Raw genomic sequence first — 19,594 nt, 5'->3', positions numbered from 1 at the left:
AGAAATATCTTTGAAAAGGATGACTCTGAAAGGCTCAGAGGGACAGAATTGAGACAGATAAGACCCTCAATCCCAAGTATGATCTGATAATACTCGTCAGAGATTTGAATAAAACTCACCGTTAAAAGCTAATCAACATGGATTGCAAGAATTTGTAAATCTCCTAAGACTGTTGAGATACGATATAGAATTTGTTGAGGAATCTGTACGAACATTTGAAAAGTTATTGTAATCACAATACTTCGTCAGAGCTGAAACGTACCAGATGTATTTTCTTTTAAGTACATAGATACCCCGATTTGTGCAATATAGGTACCAGTTATGTCTTCACCCCCAAGATCAATCAGCTCAAATCCTTAAGGTTGAACTCTAGAAATGTTATTTAAGGTGTAATTAGGTTATGTTCAATGTTTAACAGAATAATAACAACGCTAGAGAGAGAGATTAGGAAATTCAATTTGAAAAATGAACTTGAAAATGAATTTATATAGAGCCCTACATGTTGTGGATGAAAGAGTATGGTAACCTCCCTTTGTGAGGGTATCTATTCAAGTCAACTCCCTATAAAAAAATACATATTTAGCTGATTTTGACGGGAAAATGCTTCTCTATGGACATCTCCACACTTCCACCTAGTATTGGGCTTTCTGGATTAGGGCCCATGACAAAATGGGCCTTCGGGATCAAGGCCTATGACCCACAACCCACGTCATATAGAATTATTGATATTAATTAATATAAAGCCATATAATCATGGATGGGTCATACCAGGGTTCAGGCTTGATTCACGTCGCACAGGGTTCAATCTTTAATCTCACAAATATATTACATAGGTCCTTACTATATATAAACAAGATAATTAGTTCCTTTCTGCATGATGTAAGACTAAAGTTTTCGTAAGATAAAAATTATGATTAAAACATATATTTAAATTAAAACAACAAAATAATAAACATAAACTTTTAAACATATTTCCAACTAGCTATACGCAGATCAGTGAGCCAGAAATACGTTGGAACAGGGTCTGGAGTTCGCCGGCTAAAGGATCTTTTAAAATGAACTTCGATTTCTCGTTGCCTGAAAATGAAAATCTTGCTGGGGTGGGGTTCGTATTCCTGGATTCAGGTGGAATCTGTCTTGCTGCTGTTTCCATTCAGTGTGAGGGCGTGAGCATCTTCATTGGCGAGGCATTGGCTTTAAGAGAGGCACTTCTGAGGTGTGAGAGAGAAGGCTTCAAAAAAGTATCTTTTGAATGTGATTAGCAGAAGCTTAGTAAATATATTGTGAGAAGGCCCTGTCCTTGGCTTCTTGAAGTTTGTATTCAGATGTCTTGACATTTTTTTTGCCGGCGTTCTAATTATAGATCCTTTTACAAAAAAAAAAAAAAAAAACTATATTTCCAACCCGGTACAATGACATTATTTTGATATTTTGCTGGCGTGGAACCCAAAACATCTGAGAACAGATTCTGATTTGTCAATTTCTGTAATGTAGTCTCTCACCGTTGTCCAGCAAGGGAAGGGAAGTTTCTCAGAAGTTTCAGAGTAGCCTTCATTACAAGGTGATCTGCTCATAATAATTGGATATACTAAAAAGACTACTCATAATAATTACAAGGAGATTCACACATAATAATTGGATATTCAACTGTTCTCCAATACGTATAAATGCCGAAATGGATTTTGAGGCTAATAACAAACGACGCTGAAGGACCCAGCCATGTCTAGAAGCGGCATATGAGGAAACCTTCGTCAAGGTACACCAGAACAGATTGTTTTCTGGGACAATTTGAACTTGAAGAACCATAATCCACCATCCATTCATTCTTGTAGTCTTTGTTTTTTAAGCGTGACAATGATGATTTTTCATCCTTTTCCTAACTATTCCTAATTTAAATTAATTTTATATTATTGTTGTGATGTTCTTTAAGAGTATCGTGAAGTTTGATTGGAACTGTATTACTCTGATTCATGAAATCCATTACAATATTGTCTCTGCATGAAATTCATAATCCATGCGGTCATCTTTCATCCAAAATGGAAGAGGAACCCGTCATCTTCTGAGTTGTGAGATATCTGTGTGTTCATTTCATTTCATTCCTAGGAATGTGATTAGGTTTTGTTGGATTTCTTTTGCCATCACTTTCAGACAATGTAATAAATACACGTAACAGTGCTGTTGTGTATCAACCTACTAGTCAACCAAAATGATTTGAAAATGTTCTTTTCACTCTAAAGATTCACAAAATTAATTATATAAATTGTAGTCAGTCAATCAATCAATCGATTCAGATTCTTACCCACTGATAGCTATACAAAGAATCCTGGCCACTAAGAAGAAGAGGAGAAACTTCTGATAATTGATGAAATGAAGAAGAAAAGAAACTAAGACAAGTGACCTCTAAGAAGTGAAGCAGGTAACAGTCACATTCATTCACAAGAAGCCAGATTGCAAACGAAGTATGGTCATGATAGTTGGATAAGCGACAAAGACACTGACTCTTCTACATTGTTGGTGGTGAAGTCATCGAAAGAGAAAGCAATGGTGGCCTTTCAGCATTATTGACAAATATGTACGGTTCAAAGGTATTCTTAGGATCTCATGGAGGAAATTTTTTTTGAAAGTATACAGTTCAAAAGGTACTCATTGTACTTTTTCTACATCTGAGAACAGATTATGATTTGTGTAACTCCTGTAATGTAGTCTCTCTAACACGAATACAGCATGGTTGTCCCACAAGAAAAGGGAAGTTTCTCAGAAATTTCAAAGTAGCCTTCAATTACAAGTTGAGCTAGCTGCTCACAATTATAAAGGACTGAGCCTGAGGGACCAGCCATGTCTAGAAGCAGCATATGAGCTAACCTTCATCAAGACACCAAGAGCGGGTTGTTTTCTGGGACAACCTTAATCTGAAGGACCGAAATCCACCACCCATTCATTCTTGTGGTCTTTGTTTGTTGGGGCTGGATGCACATCTGTCTGTATCCACTAGAGAAAAAAGAGATCCTACCATTTTTTTCTGAAAGTCTCATTACTCTTACAAACAAAGAGTTATTTTTCCTTAATTAAGTATCCCACATACACTATTTATTGAAAAATCTAAAACCTTAATCTCTGTACAATTACAATTTTATTCATGTACAAGTAATTGACTTAAGAGTTTAGTTTCAATTATAAAAACTGACAAAATGTAATTATATGACTGCCCAGAATACAAGACACCGAAGCCCAACATTGTTTCCCTTCCTCATAAGGTGTCTTGATTATTCATTTTCGTCTTCTTCCACCACCACTGCCCACCCCATTTAGCCCATCCTTTCACCCTGCAGTGCAACCATGTTCTCCTGCTCTTTCTTGGGCCCTCTGTTGTTTTATTGATTGTAGGCAACGTATGGATGGAAATGGTTTTCTAAGATGCCATTAATAATGGTCTGAATTTTACAGTAATAATTGAGAAGAGGCAGTTGGTTCCTTTGTAGGAAATTTTTAGATCCAAAGATAAAAGAAAGCTCTGGTAGAGAAACCTGCTTACCCATCCAGTTCATGTTGTCTCCCTTGCATTTCATGCATTCCTCCATTAGGATTTAAAAAGATGGAATCAGATTCCAGGGAAAATCTAGTGATTAAAATGTCATTAGAGAAGTCAGATTATGTGAAATCGATCTAAAAAAAAATCCATAAGCTGAATAAGCTGAATTTACCATAATCAAGTCTCGATGAGTTAGAGATTACAACTCTTCTACATTACTACCATAGATATGCCAAAAAAATATTTCAAAAATTTCAGATGGGTTGGTAACGAGACATCATCTGATCCAACCTAACCTGAACGGGTGATAGAACATTAATCTGACCTGATCAGTTTAAATTTCTCTCCCTTCCTTATCAATTTAAAAAGTTTCGATTTATATTAATACGAATGAGGGAAAAAAAACATATTCACATTAACAATGGTGGAGCGACGTAGGGACCGGGGGCCATGGCCTGGCCCCCGGATTTTTGAAATTTAAAAAATGCTTCCATATTTTTCTAATTTTTCTCACTTTACCGGTGAACTACCACTATTTGGCCCCCTCCAAAAATTAAAAATAAAAATTTAAGATGTAGATGATGGGTATAAATATCATTATTAATCATAATCTAATAGTTATCATTAAACCCCTAGTTTTAAGAACTAACTCACAATCCATGAATTTCTCCCTATATTCTCTCTCATATTTTCATTCCTATTTATTCTCTCATGAATCTTCTCTTTTATTTTTTTTTTTTTCTTTCTCACACGTCTCACAAAATTTTGAATAAAGCGACATTGGGGTTTTCAAAATCCTCCTCATTGTTTCGCCTCCCCCCCCCCCCTTCTTTTTCCTCCCCCCCCCCCCCCCCCGGCCCCCCCCCCGGGGGGGCGGCGGGGGGCCGCCCCCGCCCCCGGCGCGCGCGGGGCGCCTTCCCTCCTTCCCCCCCCCCCCCTCCCCCTCCTCCCCCCCCCTCCCCCCCTCCCCTCTTTTACCCCCCCCCCCCATTAGTGAGTGCAGACATTGAGATTTTGTGAAATATTCTTTAACAGTAGTTATCGAGGTTAAGTTTACTCTCTCAGGTAATTCTCAATTTATTCCTCTCTCTCTTTCACACCCACAATTTTTCTAGTATTCATTTCATAAAGTGTAATTTTAATTTTTTATTTAGTTGTTATTTCTTTCTCCTAAAATTTGATTATACTAATAGCAATTTAAATTTCATTAAAATTAAACCATTGATTTTATCAATTATCTAATCATAATCATTGATTTTTTCTTCTTCTTAATCCTTAAACTTTTTCCTAAAATTTCATTTCTATTAATGAAAATTCAAATCTCGCTTAGAATTTCAGATTAATTTACTTAAATTTTTAATGTAAGTCTCACATGTCAAAATGTAATAAAATATTATGAGATGGGACATATGGTGGGTCCCGCATTGACCAAGGTATATTCAGGCCCATGTTCAATCTTGGCTCCAACTCCTGCTCACATATTACAAAGCCTTCACGAATAAGAAATTTGATGAAAGCAAAACGTCGATTATCTAATCCAATCTCTTTTCATTTCTCGGACCACCAGAGCTGTTCGATCAAATCATTACTGAAGTTCTACTAGATGCTTCGCTGCCAGATTTACATACCAAAACTGTCACATTAGATTGTAATCATTCAATCGATTCAGGTTGCTGACGTGTTGAAAATATTATCCACTGATAGCTAGAAAAAAGATTAGTTAATTTCCCATGAAACTTCTGGATAATATGAAGAAGAAAAAGATCTAAAGATAGTAGTAAGACATTAACAGTCGCGACTCGCATTCATTTACAAGGAGCCATCAATGGCAAACAAGGTCTACTCATGATAATTGGAAAAGCAACAAAGACGCTGGTTCTTGTTCTTCTACATTATTGGTGGTGAGGTCATCAAAAGACAAAAGCTAATGTTGGCCCTTCAGCATTGACAAGTACGTCCAGAGAGGTTCGAAGTAATTCATGGACCTGATGGAGAAAAAAGAATTGAGAAGGACTCTGAGACGCTCGAAAGGTCAAGAATGAGAAGGGCCAAGCTTGAGAGACAAAACTTAACACATGGATAAGACTCGCAATCCCAAGTTTGATTTGGTAATACTCATCAGAGATTTGAATAAAACTCACCTTTAAAAGCTAAACAACATGAATGCCAAAGTGTTCATAAATTTCCAGGACTACTGTGATACCATAGAGTGATATTTCTTGGATCTTCTGCATACGTGGAACCTCAAACACTTGATCTCAAAGTAAAATAATAGACCCAACAAAGAATCAAAGTAGGCTGTTCAAAAGGTGCCCATTGTACTTGATCTACATCTGAGATCGAACAGATTATGTACAGAGAGTTCCTTTTATCCCAAAAAAACAGAAAGGTTGAATTGGTTTCTCTTAAAACCAAAAAAATCCTAGTTTTGAGCTTGGAACAAGTTCAATTCTGCTTTGGACTAAACATGCTCTCATTATTGAATATTTTTTGGAATAATTGATAGACCTGAACCGAACCAGCCTTTGGTTTTTACCGAAAAAGTCATACAGGTGCATTTAGGTTACAATGTACAAAGGTTAGAGCCCTGAGAGAGTAATACTTTTCCTGCTATTTGAAACACAATATCAAACATATGCAACTTTAATATTTAATTTAACATTTATTTAAACCAATCAGAAATATTTGTAAATTTTGCATACATCTGTATTATTACTTACTACATTACAGTCTCTGGTCATTATCACTAGGATTAATCAGATTTCTTTTCATCCACAACAACCAATAGGGAATCTATAACTTTAATGGAGGTCATGGAAGGATACAGAAAGATTTTGTACAGTAAGAAAGAAAATGATGTTTTATATTTCATTTCATCGTTAGTGAAGGAAAAATATAAACCTTTAGCTTCAATAACATGCATGTATATAATTATTGGACCATACATGTTCTTTTTGGCTGTTAGTTAATGGAAAATGAATGAGAAATATGTCCTGGATGCAAAATGATACATTGAGTCTTGAACCCAAACCATTTGTAAATCCAATTTTAAACCTTTAGTCCGTCCAAACCCAAACTACACAGACCCGAAATTGGTCAAAAAATGTTCTTTTTCTAATGGGCTGTGTTTGACCCGAAAAGATTACTTGCCCTGGAAAGGAAAGAAGGCTAGTCACAAAATCCATTGATATCGCCTCCCAACTTGTTGCCGAAGTCGGCAACTGCGACAACAATCCCGCAGGTGTAGAAGCAAGGTACTTTGTTTGCTGGAAGACTTCACAGCAGGCCACAAATTGTTTTACCTCCTCTATCATACCCTTCCAAAACAGATTTGCAAAGAGGCGTTTATAGGTGCGTAAAAGCCCGGAATTTTTTTGCCTCGTGGAACTTATCAAACACTGCATCAATGGTTGGAATGGGAAATTGGTCCCGAATTGTGATGGCAACAAGAACTCTATGATCCTCACAGAATCTCTAGGTTCCATTTTTTTCTTTTAATTAACAAGACTGGAGAAGAAAAAGGACTGTAACTTGACCGAATTATTCAACTTTTCAACATCTCTGCCATTTGTTTTTCTAACTCATTCTTTACACCTGTAAGGCCTAACATTCACTGGTTGACTTCCCATTTGGAGATGAATCGGATGATCATGCTCTTGGGAAGGTCGTAAGCCTATAGGTTTGCCAAACACATCAACAAAATCTGATTCAAATTTGGACAATCAACTGTTGCTTCTGTAGTGGGTACACTCCAGTGGGCTCACTTAAAAATAATGTTGAATATAATTGGGCCTCCACTAGCTTGTTAACTCTCCATGCAATTGAAGCTGGACCAGTGCATGCTCTGTTTCCCTGTCAAGGTAATGTTTTATTAGCATATGATTGTTTAAAAGTGTTAGGAAGAAAGAAAGCTACTGCTTCGAAGAGTTCATATAGTATAGATACATACGCAACAAATTAAAAAACAAATGCATTTTGTTAGACCAGATGATCAAATTAGGATGCTTCAGAGTGATACGGGTGGATTTTGACAGCAGATTTTTGAAACTCCATGCACAATCTTTTGGATGCATGAGGGAAATTTGCCTCTGCTACGCGGTGTTTGTAATGTTATGTATTCCAAATTCATCTAAAATGATTCTCTATGATACATATTAATTTTTGAATACTTTTATGTAGTTAAAGGGGTTATGTGGCTGGAAGCACCCTGAAATACTCTCAGAGAACTCGAAAAATTTCTGATGTCATTCTCTTCAATATTGATTTTGTTTTTTATTTGGGTAACCGATCCTATTTAATATTGATTAGACTTCTCTGTCAACACTTATAAGTGTAGACTTCTCTGTTAACACTTATAACTAGCTAGTCAGTGTTTATCAAACTAAACCCTGAATAAGTGGTCAGAACTCTAGAATATTGAAATGAAGTTCTTCTTCAAGTTTGTCCATCTGCCTTGTTGAGGCACTTGTGGACTTGCAGGTCTTCAGTGATGAGCATCCATGTTCTCTTATCATCATGCATGGGTTGTGAAAAAGGCCCTTTGATTCATGTTGAAAGAAGAGATGCATCTGAACGAATTTAGGCTAACCCCATGTTCACCGAATCTATCTGACGCCATGAGAAGAGAACAAGGACGTAACAATTCTATTTAATTTGGTCTGGCAAGATTGAATTGGCATTCATTATTTCTGCCAAAATATACAAGGGTTTCCATATTTTGGCAATCCATCAATTAATGTAATTGTGAATGCAAATGCAAGAGGGAGCGTAGAGATAACAGACAAAATTTCAAAACCCGATACATAATGTATCACCTGAGAAACTATGAGGGTCCTCGGTTATTCCTCCCTCTGTTCCATCTGATTGTGCAGCTGCCTAACAAGAAACCGAGAACTGTTAATTTCCTTGCTAGTGGGCTTGGAGAGATGGAGTGGAAAAATCTGCATTTCGGGACCGAATTTACAGGGGATGAAGGCCTTGAGTGGAGCGAAGCAGCCCAATAATTCAGTACCATGGAAGAGTTTGGGCAAAGAGAAGGTTCAACTTTTGATACCATTTGTTAGGGATAATAGATGCACAACTACGAACAGAGAAGAGAAGAACACAAGCAAAACACACAAGGGAAATCTAAGCATGTTCCACCACTTTGTATGATCAACATACTAAACTAGTAATTGACACAAAATATCAAGTCAACATATATGGATATTAATTGAAAAACACTAGGAGATTCTGCTGCATATTACAAAATTCAATGTATTTATTGAGTTTACTAGATCAAACTGCTGATAACAGACAAATGTATTACTTGAAGTCTTCTATGCATAAAACAAAATGAATGATTATATTACCTTTGCACTTTATCTTTTATTCTTCTTCTACGACTCAATTACATTCTTTGAATGGGGTGGAAGGAGGCTTTCAATGTAAATCAGTGTTTAAATGGCAGAAGACTGATTAACAGTCATATTCTTAATGCTTGAAGTTTCAAGGTTGTAGAGTATCAGGGATTAACAGTCATATTCAAATATCATTTCTCCATTTGCAGAGCATAAAGGCCTAAGGCACAATGACCGTTCAAAATTCAGGGGTGGAAGGAGGCTTTCAATGTAAGTCAGTGTTTAAATGGCAGAGAAGTGATTAACAGTCATATTCTTAATGCTTAAAGTTTCAAAGTTGTAGAGTATCAGGGATTAACAGTCATATTCAAATATCATTTCCCCATTTGCAGAGCATAGAGGCCTAAGGCACAATGACCGTTCAGAATTCAGGGGTGGAAGGAGGCTTTCAATGTAAGTCAGTGTTTAAATGGCAGAAGACTGATTAACAGTCATATTCTTAATGCTTGAAGTTTCAAAGTTGTAGAGTATCAGGGATTAACAGTCATATTCAAATATCATTTCCCCATTTGCAGAGCATAGAGGCCTAAGGCACAATGACCGTTCAGAATTCAGGGGTGGAAGGAGGCTTTCAATGTAAATTAGTGTTTAAATGGCAGAAGACTGATTAACAGTCATATTCTTAATGCTTGAAGTTTCAGGGTTGTAGAGTATCAGGGATTAACTGTCATATTCAAATACCATTTTCCCATTTGCAGAGCATAGAGGCCTAAGGCAACAGGACCGTTCAGAATTCAAGGGTGGAATGAGGCTTTCAATGTAAATCAGTGTTTAAATGGCAGAAGACTGATTAACAGTCATATTCTTAATGCTTGAAGTTTCAGGGTTGTAGAGTATCAGGGATTAACAGTCATATTCAAACACCATTTCCCCATTTGCAGAGCATAGAGGCCTAAGGCACCATGACCGTTCGGAATTCGAGGGAGGAACGTTGGATGGAAAAGGCTTCTTATACAAGAATCATTTACTCCATAGTTGTCCATCACGCTGAAATCACACCTCCCTCTAAGGAACTCGAAGCCCCGGGGTTGCACAATTTTCCTTCAAAAGCACTAATCCAAATGCCATATTCCCATTTGCAGAGTCATAGAGGAAGGGAACCTGACCATGCTCCTCATCCTCAACGCCATGGTGGACCATGAGGCTTTCAATCCTAAATTTGTGTCTCAAATGGCCAATGAAGTCTCTGAGTCATATTCTTAATGCTTGAAGTTTCAGGGTTGTAGAGTATCAGGGATTAACAGTCATATTCAAACACCATTTCCCCATTTGCAGAGCATAGAGGCATAAGGCACCATGACCGTTCAGAATTCAGAGAGGAACGTTGGATGGAAAACTGTCTTATTCAAAAATCCTTTACTCCATAGTTGTCCATCACCCAGAAATCACACCTCCCTCTAAGGAACTCGCAGCCCAGGCACAATTTTCCTTCAAAAGCACTAATCCATATGTCATATTCACAGTTTACAGAGTCAGAGAGGGGAACCTCACCATGCTCCTCACCATCAAGGCCATAATAAACCATAACAGTTTCTCCTAAATTTGTGCCTCCAATCCAATGAAGTCTACAGTCATATTCTTAATGCTTGAAGTTTCAGGGTTGTAGAGTATCAGGGATTAACAGTCATATTCAAATACCATTTCCCCATTTGCAGAGCATAGAGGCCTAAGGCACCATGACCATTCAGAATTCAGAGAGGAACGTTGGATGGAAAACTGTCTTATTCAATAATCCTTTACTCCATAGTTGTCCATCACCCAGAAATCACACCTCCCTCTAAGGAACTCGCAGCTCAGGCACAATTTTCCTTCAAAAGCACTAATCCATATGCCATATTCACAGTTTATAAAGTCAGAGAGAGGAACCTCACCATGCTCCTCATCCTCAAGGCCATAATAAACCATAACAGTTTCTCCTAAATTTGTGCCTCCAATCCAATGAAGTCTACAGTCATATTCTTAATGCTTGAAGTTTCAGTGTTGTAGAGTATCAGGGATTAACAGTCATATTCAAATATCATTTCCCCATTTGCAGAGCATAGAGGCCTGAGGCACCATGACCGTTCAGAATTCAGAGAGGAACGTTGGATGGAAAACTGTCTTATTCAAGAATCCTTTACTCCATAGTTGTCCATCACCCAGAAATCACACCTCCCTCTAAGGAACTCGCAGCCCAGGCACAATTTTCCTTCAAAAGCTCTAATACAGATGCCATATTCACAGTTTACAGAGTCAGAGAGAGGAACCTCACCATGCTCCTCATCCTCAAGGCCATAATAAACCATAACAGTTTCTCCTAAATTTGTGCCTCAAATCCAATGAAGTCTACAGTCATATTCTTAATGCTTGAAGTTTCAGGGTTGTAGAGTATCAGGGATTAACAGTCATATTCAAATACCATTTCTCCATTTGCAGAGCATAGAGGCCTAAGGCACCATGACCATTCAGAATTCAGAGAGGAAAGTTGGATGGAAAACTGTCTTATACAAGAATCCTTTACTCCATAGTTGTCCATCACCCAGAAATCACAACTCCCTCTAAAGAACTCGCAGCCCATGCACAATTTTCCTTCAAAAGCTCTAATCCATATGCCATATTCACAGTTTAGAGAGTCAGAGAGAGGAACCTCACCATGCTCCTCATCCTCAAGGCCATAGTAAACCATAACAGTTTCTCCTAAATTTGTGCCTCCAATCCAATGAAGTCTACAATCTGCAATGACCACTACTATATTTATAGGAAAATGAGGAAATCTCATCTGTTGTACGTTTATCCATCCACGAGTGTCAAATGAGGATACTTCCACATTCACAATTTCAAGACATACTTCCTCTACCTCTTCCTCTTCAATGTCTACATCCACTTCAACCTCTTCATCCTCTTCAATGTCTGCATCCTCTTCAACCTCTTCCTCAGGTTTGTAAATGCATATGACCTTGAAACTGCTACTACTACTATCATAACCGAATCCATAATGAACTTTACCAGTAACAAATGGTATCCTGTAATGGCTTCTCATGGAAGGGTTCCAAATGAATATTTCAGACTCATATCGAATACAGAAAACGTCGTTGCAGGAATAGTAATTAACTTTTGCAGATTCAGGTAGAAAATCAGGTTGATTTTCGAACTCAATTAACCCTAACGGTGGAGGAGCCTGTAAATCAAGAGAGTAGAATAACCTATTGGTATAAACCATGCAAAGATGTTTAAGCGATTGGCTACAGCAAAGATGCATAACTTCAAAATGTCTAATTATTTATTTAAACCAATCAGAAATATTTGTAACTTTTGCGTTCATCTGTATTATTACTTACTACATTATAGTCTCTTGTTATTGTCACTAGGATTAATCGGATTTCTTTTCATCTACAACAGGGAAATCCATAACTTTATTAAAGGTCATGGTAGGATATAGAAATATCTTGTACAGTAAATAATAAAATGATGTTTAATATTTAATTTTTATCTTCCCAACTTGTTGCCAAAGTCGACAACTGCTGCAAAAATCCCGCAGGAATAGAAGCAAAGTAGAGCATGTGGTCAAGAGTTTAAATCTCTATAACTACGTTATTCTGGAGAAGGGGGCCTACAAGTGGTATCAGAGCAGAGCACGTGGTCATGGGATTCTACAAGTGGTATCAAAGCACATGATCAGAGGTTCAAGTCTTTCCAACCACATTATTTTGGGATTTTACAAGTGGTAACAGAGCACGTGGTCATGAGTTTGAGTCTCCCTAACCACATTATTTTGGAATTTTACAAGTGGTATCAGAGCACGTGGTCATGGGTTCAAGTCTCCCCAACCACATTATTTTGGGATTTCAAGGGGTATCAGAGCACATGGTCATGGGTTTGAATCTCCCCAGCAATGTTATTTTGGGATCCTACAAGTGGTATCAAAGCACGTGGTCATGGGTTCAAGTCTCTAATGCTTGTGTTTAAAAATGCTACACAAGTGCACGTGTCGCAATCAAGTAGTAATTAGTAAGTAGAGTATCGATCACACAGAGAATTTTATCTTCAAATATCAATGTAAAAGGAAGACTAATTTAAACAAGAATGACAAAATGACTTTGTGATTAACAAACTAAATGAATGAAAGAAAGGTGAATTATGCAACTATATTAAATAAAAAATATGCAATAGAATGAATTATAATAAGTGCTATTAGTGTTGGGAATCAATTTCCCCTCCCTTGAGTTATACTGTGGATGATACAGCAACACTGTAGCATGAAGTATATCAAAGAACCTAGAACAAATTTCCTAGAACAAATTACATACGGATATCTTCCAATCCATATATTCACTAACATCCTAATTCAAAATCTTCATATTCCTATGGGGAAGTGAACTGATAATGCAAATTATGTCAAGTTCCAATCATGGTTACGTGAAGTAACGAGTATTCCTACTCTATCCACTAAATAGCTAAACCCAAATAGGGATTAAGCTAATTCACGTCATTCAACATTTATCTAAACTTAATTAACTTTTCAGTTAACTATAATCACATCATTCATTCATGTATATTCAATCAATAAATGAAATTACTCGTAAACTAATATGTTGAATTCATTGATAATAGATCCTAAAGCAAAGATAAATAAAATAGGATAATTACAGCTCAAAACACATGTTCAGGTACTCTTATCATCCCAACATAATAAGAGCTTAGCTCATATCAAAATTCATAAGCAGAGAAATATATATAGTCATTAACATAGTTCAGCTAAAGTATGAAGCTTTAAGATTTATAAAACCAAAATTAAAAAACTAAGAGATGCTTCCACACTGCTCACGCTTCCTATCTCTAGTAGGTCTGCTTCTTGCAGTTCGTCTCCCTCTACCTCTGGTTCTTCTCTTTCTTCTTCCTCTTTATTTTTCCCAATTTCCCCCCAAAGTGATAGGGTAAAAGTAGTTTGTAGGATTAGAATATTTCCTTATGATTGGTGGCTCATCTGGAGGAGGAAGTCTAGTCATCTTTGCTTCCTTATACAAACAAGCCCTTGAAAATAAAGATAACTTTGCTCATCTGAGATAATCTATAACCCATAGGCCATTATTGATATATTGCCCAACATTGCTGCTGCATTTGAACTGCCATTCGTGTTGATTTCATTTCTTCGGTTCACTAGCAACAAAACTAAGAGGGGTCACCAGAACAGCTCTCTAATGGTTCCCCTTATAATAGCCTTACCTTATCCATTTTTTGTTTTTTCTTATAAAAAATTTGAACATTGAAACGTAAACGCATTTTGGTTTCAGACAACCCTAGCTTCATGGCTCTTAGGGGTGTCTTTGATTGGGATCAATCTATACTTCTTAGGTTCAAGTTTGATGAGCTGATTGGCGAGCAACCAGACGAGCATAAGTGAGTTCCTTCTTATAAGGGGTTGTGGTGTTCCCCATGATGATGGCTTATATGGCAACGTTGGCCTAGACTGCTCCGGCGGAGTCTCCACGGTGGGCAACATTTAGTGATAGGACTAATGGAACTGAATTACGGAGAGAAAGCTGTCCTATGAGCCCCAAAATGATAGAAGAAGCAGTGGAGGTGGACGATATTGTGTCTGCATAAAATCCATAATCCATTTGTTTATCATTCATCCAAAATATTAGAGGAACCTGTTCTTCTTCTGGGTTATAAGATATCTGTTGGGTTGTAAGGTATCTGTGTTCATTTCATTCCTTTTCATCCCTTTTAGAGATTTCCTTTCCACTTTAATCTGGCTTCCATGAAGCACATCTGTGACAGCATATGTGAATTGATGAAAATAAATACAAGTCTCATGACTGGGAATGTCATATGGGGGTTGGTTCTAATTTTTTTCCTTCATTTACAGATAAAATAATGAAGTACCCATAACAGTACTCTTGTGTATCGGCCTGGTTAACCAAAATGATTTGAAAGTGTTCTTTTCACTGGAATCTAAAGATTCACAAATTCACATAAATTGAAATTGATCATTCAATCGGTTCAGATTCACGGGCTGGACAAATTATCCACTGATAACTAGAAAAGATTCCTGGCCACTAATAATTGATAATGTGAAGAATAAAAGATACATAGTAAGACATGTGATATCTCTGAAGTAAAGCAGCTAACAGTTGCATTCATTCACAAGGTGCCATCAATGGCAAACAAGGGCTGGTCACGATAATTGGATAAGCGACGAAGACACTGGTTCTTCTTCATTATTGGTGGTGAGGTCAGCATAGACAAAGTAATAGTGGCCCTTCAGCATTGAAAATCATATACGGAGTTCCGAAGGCATGCTGTGGATCTCATTGGGGGAGGGGGGATTTGAAAAGAATTCTGCGAAAGGCCAAGCCTGAAGGACAAAATTAATTCACGCAGCAATAAGACTCCCAATTCCAGGTTTGATCTAGTATAACTTGTCAGAGATTTGAATAAAATCACCCTTGAAAGCTAATCAGCATGGATGCAAGTATTTATAAATCAATAATTAAAGTCATTGTTCATCCCACATTTTTTTTTCCTGTCTCCGTAAAGGTTGATCAATATTTCTTCAAAAATAATTTCAGTTTGCCCAAGTGATCATATAGCACAACCTTAGATGTTTAAGATTTCTCTTTCTTCATTTAGAGCAGCAGCAAACTCTGAATGAGTCTGATTCCTTCTATCTTTCTCAGCTCCAAGATGCCATTAATAATGGTCTGAATTTAACAGTAATAATTGAGGATAGGCAATTGGTTTGTTTGCAGGGATCTTTAAATCCTGAGATAAAGAGAGTTCTCGCTTACCCAATGTACCAAAAGCCTATAGCTACAATCATTGGTGGTTAATGTCATTAGAGAAGTCATATCCTGAGTAATTGATCTTAAATGCCTTAACCTTGGTTTCCAGACGGGGATTGACCTAGCTAATCCGCCGTAATCGAGTCCATAAAAGATCTCAGGTCTTCTACACTACTATCCTGAATAGAAACAAACAATATTTCAAAAATTCCAGATGGGTTGGTAATAAGTCATCACATAAGGTCATAAGGCAATGGATTAGTTTGGAGCCAAGAGGCCAACCCGAAATTTAAATTTTGAAGAGAGCTAAAGGGCATGTCCGAAGATTGATTTCTGAGAAGAGTCAAGCGGTTGGACAGAGGACTAAGCCGAATCCAATTGACTCTAGTGCACACAGTCTACACCAATTTGAAAGTCTCAAAACTGATTTGATAACAACGATAATACCTGAAACGAGTGTTAACTTTTGATCTGAGAAAAACTATAGAACCCAAGACATATCAAGATAAACAATTTTCAAGCACTACAATGTCTATATTTTAGGTTTATTTATCAGCGTTGCTTTGATCGCCAGATTCCATCCTTTAATTGGCTTTTGGGCCACATTTAATTTGTTTTTTTGGTTAAATTTAGAGTTTTAATTTTATAATGTTTTAAATTATTTTATTTTTTCAAATATTTTTTAAGTTTCTTGATTAGGCATCACTCTTTATATTGTAATAAATTCTCATTTTTAAATAATAACTTTCAGTAAAATTATTTGTTTCTACGTTTTCACACAATTTATATTTCATGTTAAACACAAAAACCGTGAATTATAGTGAGCACTAGGACAGCAGATAGCACTCTCGTAGAGGCATGAAGGATAAGAAGATATTTTTTTGTCTAAAGATCAAACATTTTATTTATAATTGAAATAAAACACAAACACATACACAAACACCGAACAAAAAGAAAAGAACAAGAACTAAGGGATAGGCCGAGCCTAAAAAACTCTCAGAAATCTGGTTGTGACAACTACATAGCCAGAAAAAACAAAATAGATATGATAAACATAACCACCACCTCCTGCGGGGCACACCACAAAGGCGAAGACGCAAACATAACCGCGCCCCAAGGACTTACATACTACACGCCTTAAAGGCGAAAACTGAACACGCCACAAGGGCTGACAAACCAAACGCCCCAAAGACTTACATTCTATCGGCCACAAGGCAAACAAAACACAGGCCCCAAGGACACAGAAAACATACGCCACAAGGACCACAACAGCGCTAAAACGGAATGTGGGTCCCCAAGGTCACTATCACTAAAGCGGACAATGGCAAAGAAAACCTAGAATCATTGCACTGTTCTTTCCAGGAGAAAGTGGAAGCTTCCAATGACCATAGCCAGATGAGACCAGGCCAGCTGCTCTTGCGAATCATAACTCCCCAGAAAATTTAAGGATAGATACGCACGTCGCACGTAAAATCCTTCCATTTGCAAGCTGCAGAAAAGTAAAAGTGAAAAACCTACGTCTTGTACAAAAATGAAAACTTTGATATTATCTTCTCTTATGTTACAACGAAAAAAAAAAACAAACAAACTGTTTCTTCTCTTCGGATGATCTACGTAACACTACACTACTGCTGCGACAGTGTTTACAGAGACGCAAAATTATCGCAGTTCACTTTTCACTAATCACCACTTGGAGCCTATATGTATAGAGCTAAACATTATGGGGAAAAAAGAAAGAAAGAATAATTTTCAGGTTTTCTGTATATGTAGCGAAGAAGAAACAGCAGCCACTGCGAACGGAGAGAAGAGGTTTCGCGTGTCCTTCACATGACGGCGCAGGCGTTGGGGTTGTCGTCGCTGAAGGCGGAGACGTATTTCTCTTCGACAGAACTGGCACGTGCTAGATTCGCAGCCGGATCCGGCTGCACTAGAACGTTGCGGACGTAACCACTCGGAGCCTTCTTATCGTACGCACCTGGAGCGTATGGATGGGGCACCAATTCGTAAGGGACGTAAGGCCAGAACTCCGCCACCTTACCCGTCCGGTAACGAACTCGGTGCAACACCTTGTTCGGATCCACGTACCCGACTACCGTCAACTTGTGGTGCTTCGGATCCACCTCCACTTGGGTCACTCCCTTCATTCCTTTCACTGATTTCTTAACTCTCCTCTCACATCCTTCGCAGTCCATCTTTACTTTTATCTCCACCGTCTGTTACAAAATCCAAATGTAAGCAATCTACTTACATTAACCAAAGACGAAGGAGGAGAACAGCTAAGTAATTAACTAGTATACCTGGAGTTGCTTCTTCTTCTTCAGCTTCTTGCTACTCCTCCTGTAATTAGAAAAATCCAGAATGCCAGAGATTCGATCAAGAGCACCCATTAATTCTTTCTTTGCTTGCTTCACTAAAAAATGGAAGTTTAAGATTTGATGACGAAATTTGGTAAGGCCTGGTGTCTTGTTTGCCTCTAAAACCTTGCACTCCGGTGTTAATTTATATCTCTTTGAATCGCCAAAGCGCGTACTTATCTCCCAAAGCAACGGAGCGTTCATCTGTCTACTGCTTGTGCTGACGCGTGTACTCGTGACATGTGTCTTTCTTTTATATGGACACGTGTGGCTGTGTTAATTGGAGCTAGACTGGATAAATAGCTAACGACAGTAAAACCAATCAGAAACAAGAGAATGGGATATTTTAGCTAGAATGTGTATTGTTGATTCCGACATGAGGAGCTGAGTTATTGGGGGTGACGGATTCAGATAAGTCTGAACTGTAGGTCTGAAACGCCATGATGATTTGCCGAACAGTTAACGGTTTTTTATTGGTACGCAAATAAGGACAGGAAACAAGTGTTTGTAATGAAATTTATCTAATAGGGCATGTCGTTGCCAAGAAGAAGCTACTGGAAGAACGGGGAAATATCTCGACTTTTTACTGTTTTCCTCAGTTATCCAATTTATTATGATTTTTCGATCTGATACCAGAATATTCCAATAATAGTATCTTGATTTATGAATCATAAAGAATGTTTCGGGGTGAGCACATTTTGTGTGAAGACAATAAAACTTAGGTCTCAGATTTTGATAAGTAGAAAATAATTCTCAGACTAGGTCGAACCAGGTCGGTTTGACCCGGTTAAGATCTATTCGAGAATTAAACATTGAGGTATCGTAAGCATTAAAGAACTCACAGTTATAGAAAGAGACTTGATACTGTTAAACTTGGGGATAAGCGATTATATTCTATATGAAAACTGTAACTAAATCAGACTAAAGGAGAAAAATCCTACGATCGGACGATCACAAATGAGACTCGTGAATCAATCCAATGAACAGCAAAAGGTAAACCCTATAAAAACCAAAGCGCAAACACAAAGACGAGTAACTGAATCGTTTCCCTTCATCTCACCTTTTAATTAAGTTTTACAACTCGTTAGAGCTTTGTGGTGTTGTTCCTATTGACTTAGCCTTCAGAGTTGGCTTCCCACTGCCAAGTTTGCTCACGTTTGACATTGTTTTATAAAAATCTAGGAGTTGATCAATTTTTAGATATATCAGATTTGAATCTCAATCCCTCTATAACATTCAACATCCCCTCCCTCCTTTTCTTCTCTCTTTTCTGGTTCACTCCTTGAATTGGACTGATGATGCATAAAAAAGAAAAATTATGAACCATACGACTAGTCTAGCACAATCTATACTCTCTTGATGAGACATACTCACCCAATATATTTTAATTATAAAAATTCAGTCTTAAATTTAAGATTTTTTCACATTTATTAGAGTGTCACTAAAGTTTTACATTCTGATGAATCATACATAAACATTTGTTTATGATAGATTCTATTAATCAGAAACTTTACCGCTAGGATCTATTTTGGGTTCTTCCCAAAGTCA

The 19,594-nt window shown here is 37.5% G+C and overlaps 2 protein-coding genes across 2 annotated transcripts; both read right to left on the bottom strand.

The window, feature by feature from the left end:
- Nucleotides 1-11,305: 11,305 nt before the first annotated feature.
- Nucleotides 11,306-12,166, bottom strand: LOC149017523 (F-box protein CPR1-like). Its single transcript, XM_089153001.1, has one exon. It carries the CDS (start codon nucleotides 12,164-12,166, stop codon nucleotides 11,306-11,308), a length of 861 nt encoding a protein of 286 aa, XP_089009127.1.
- Nucleotides 12,167-17,515: 5,349 nt separating this feature from the next.
- Nucleotides 17,516-18,079, bottom strand: LOC149017522 (heavy metal-associated isoprenylated plant protein 27-like). Its single transcript, XM_089154183.1, has 2 exons — nucleotides 17,990-18,079; nucleotides 17,516-17,905 (listed from the first exon to the last, which is right to left on the bottom strand). Exons 1-2 carry the CDS (start codon nucleotides 18,077-18,079, stop codon nucleotides 17,516-17,518), a joined length of 480 nt encoding a protein of 159 aa, XP_089010309.1.
- Nucleotides 18,080-19,594: the final 1,515 nt, after the last annotated feature.

The sequence above is a fragment of the Hakea prostrata genome, chromosome 4, assembly GCF_041222555.1.
Source record: "Hakea prostrata isolate BN-2017 chromosome 4, UWA_Hpros_2, whole genome shotgun sequence".
NCBI classification, from domain to species: domain Eukaryota; kingdom Viridiplantae; phylum Streptophyta; class Magnoliopsida; order Proteales; family Proteaceae; genus Hakea; species Hakea prostrata.
This window is presented reverse-complemented; position numbering and strand designations above follow the sequence as displayed.

Coding starts and splice junctions, on each gene's coding strand:
- LOC149017523 (XM_089153001.1), bottom strand. CDS start 12,166: ATGCATCTTTGCTGTAGCCAATCGCTTAAACATCTTTGCATGGTTTAT.
- LOC149017522 (XM_089154183.1), bottom strand. CDS start 18,079: ATGGGTGCTCTTGATCGAATCTCTGGCATTCTGGATTTTTCTAATTAC. Junction 17,906..17,989: donor AGAAGAAGAAGCAACTCCAG/GTATACTAGTTA, acceptor ATTTTGTAACAG/ACGGTGGAGATAAAAGTAAA.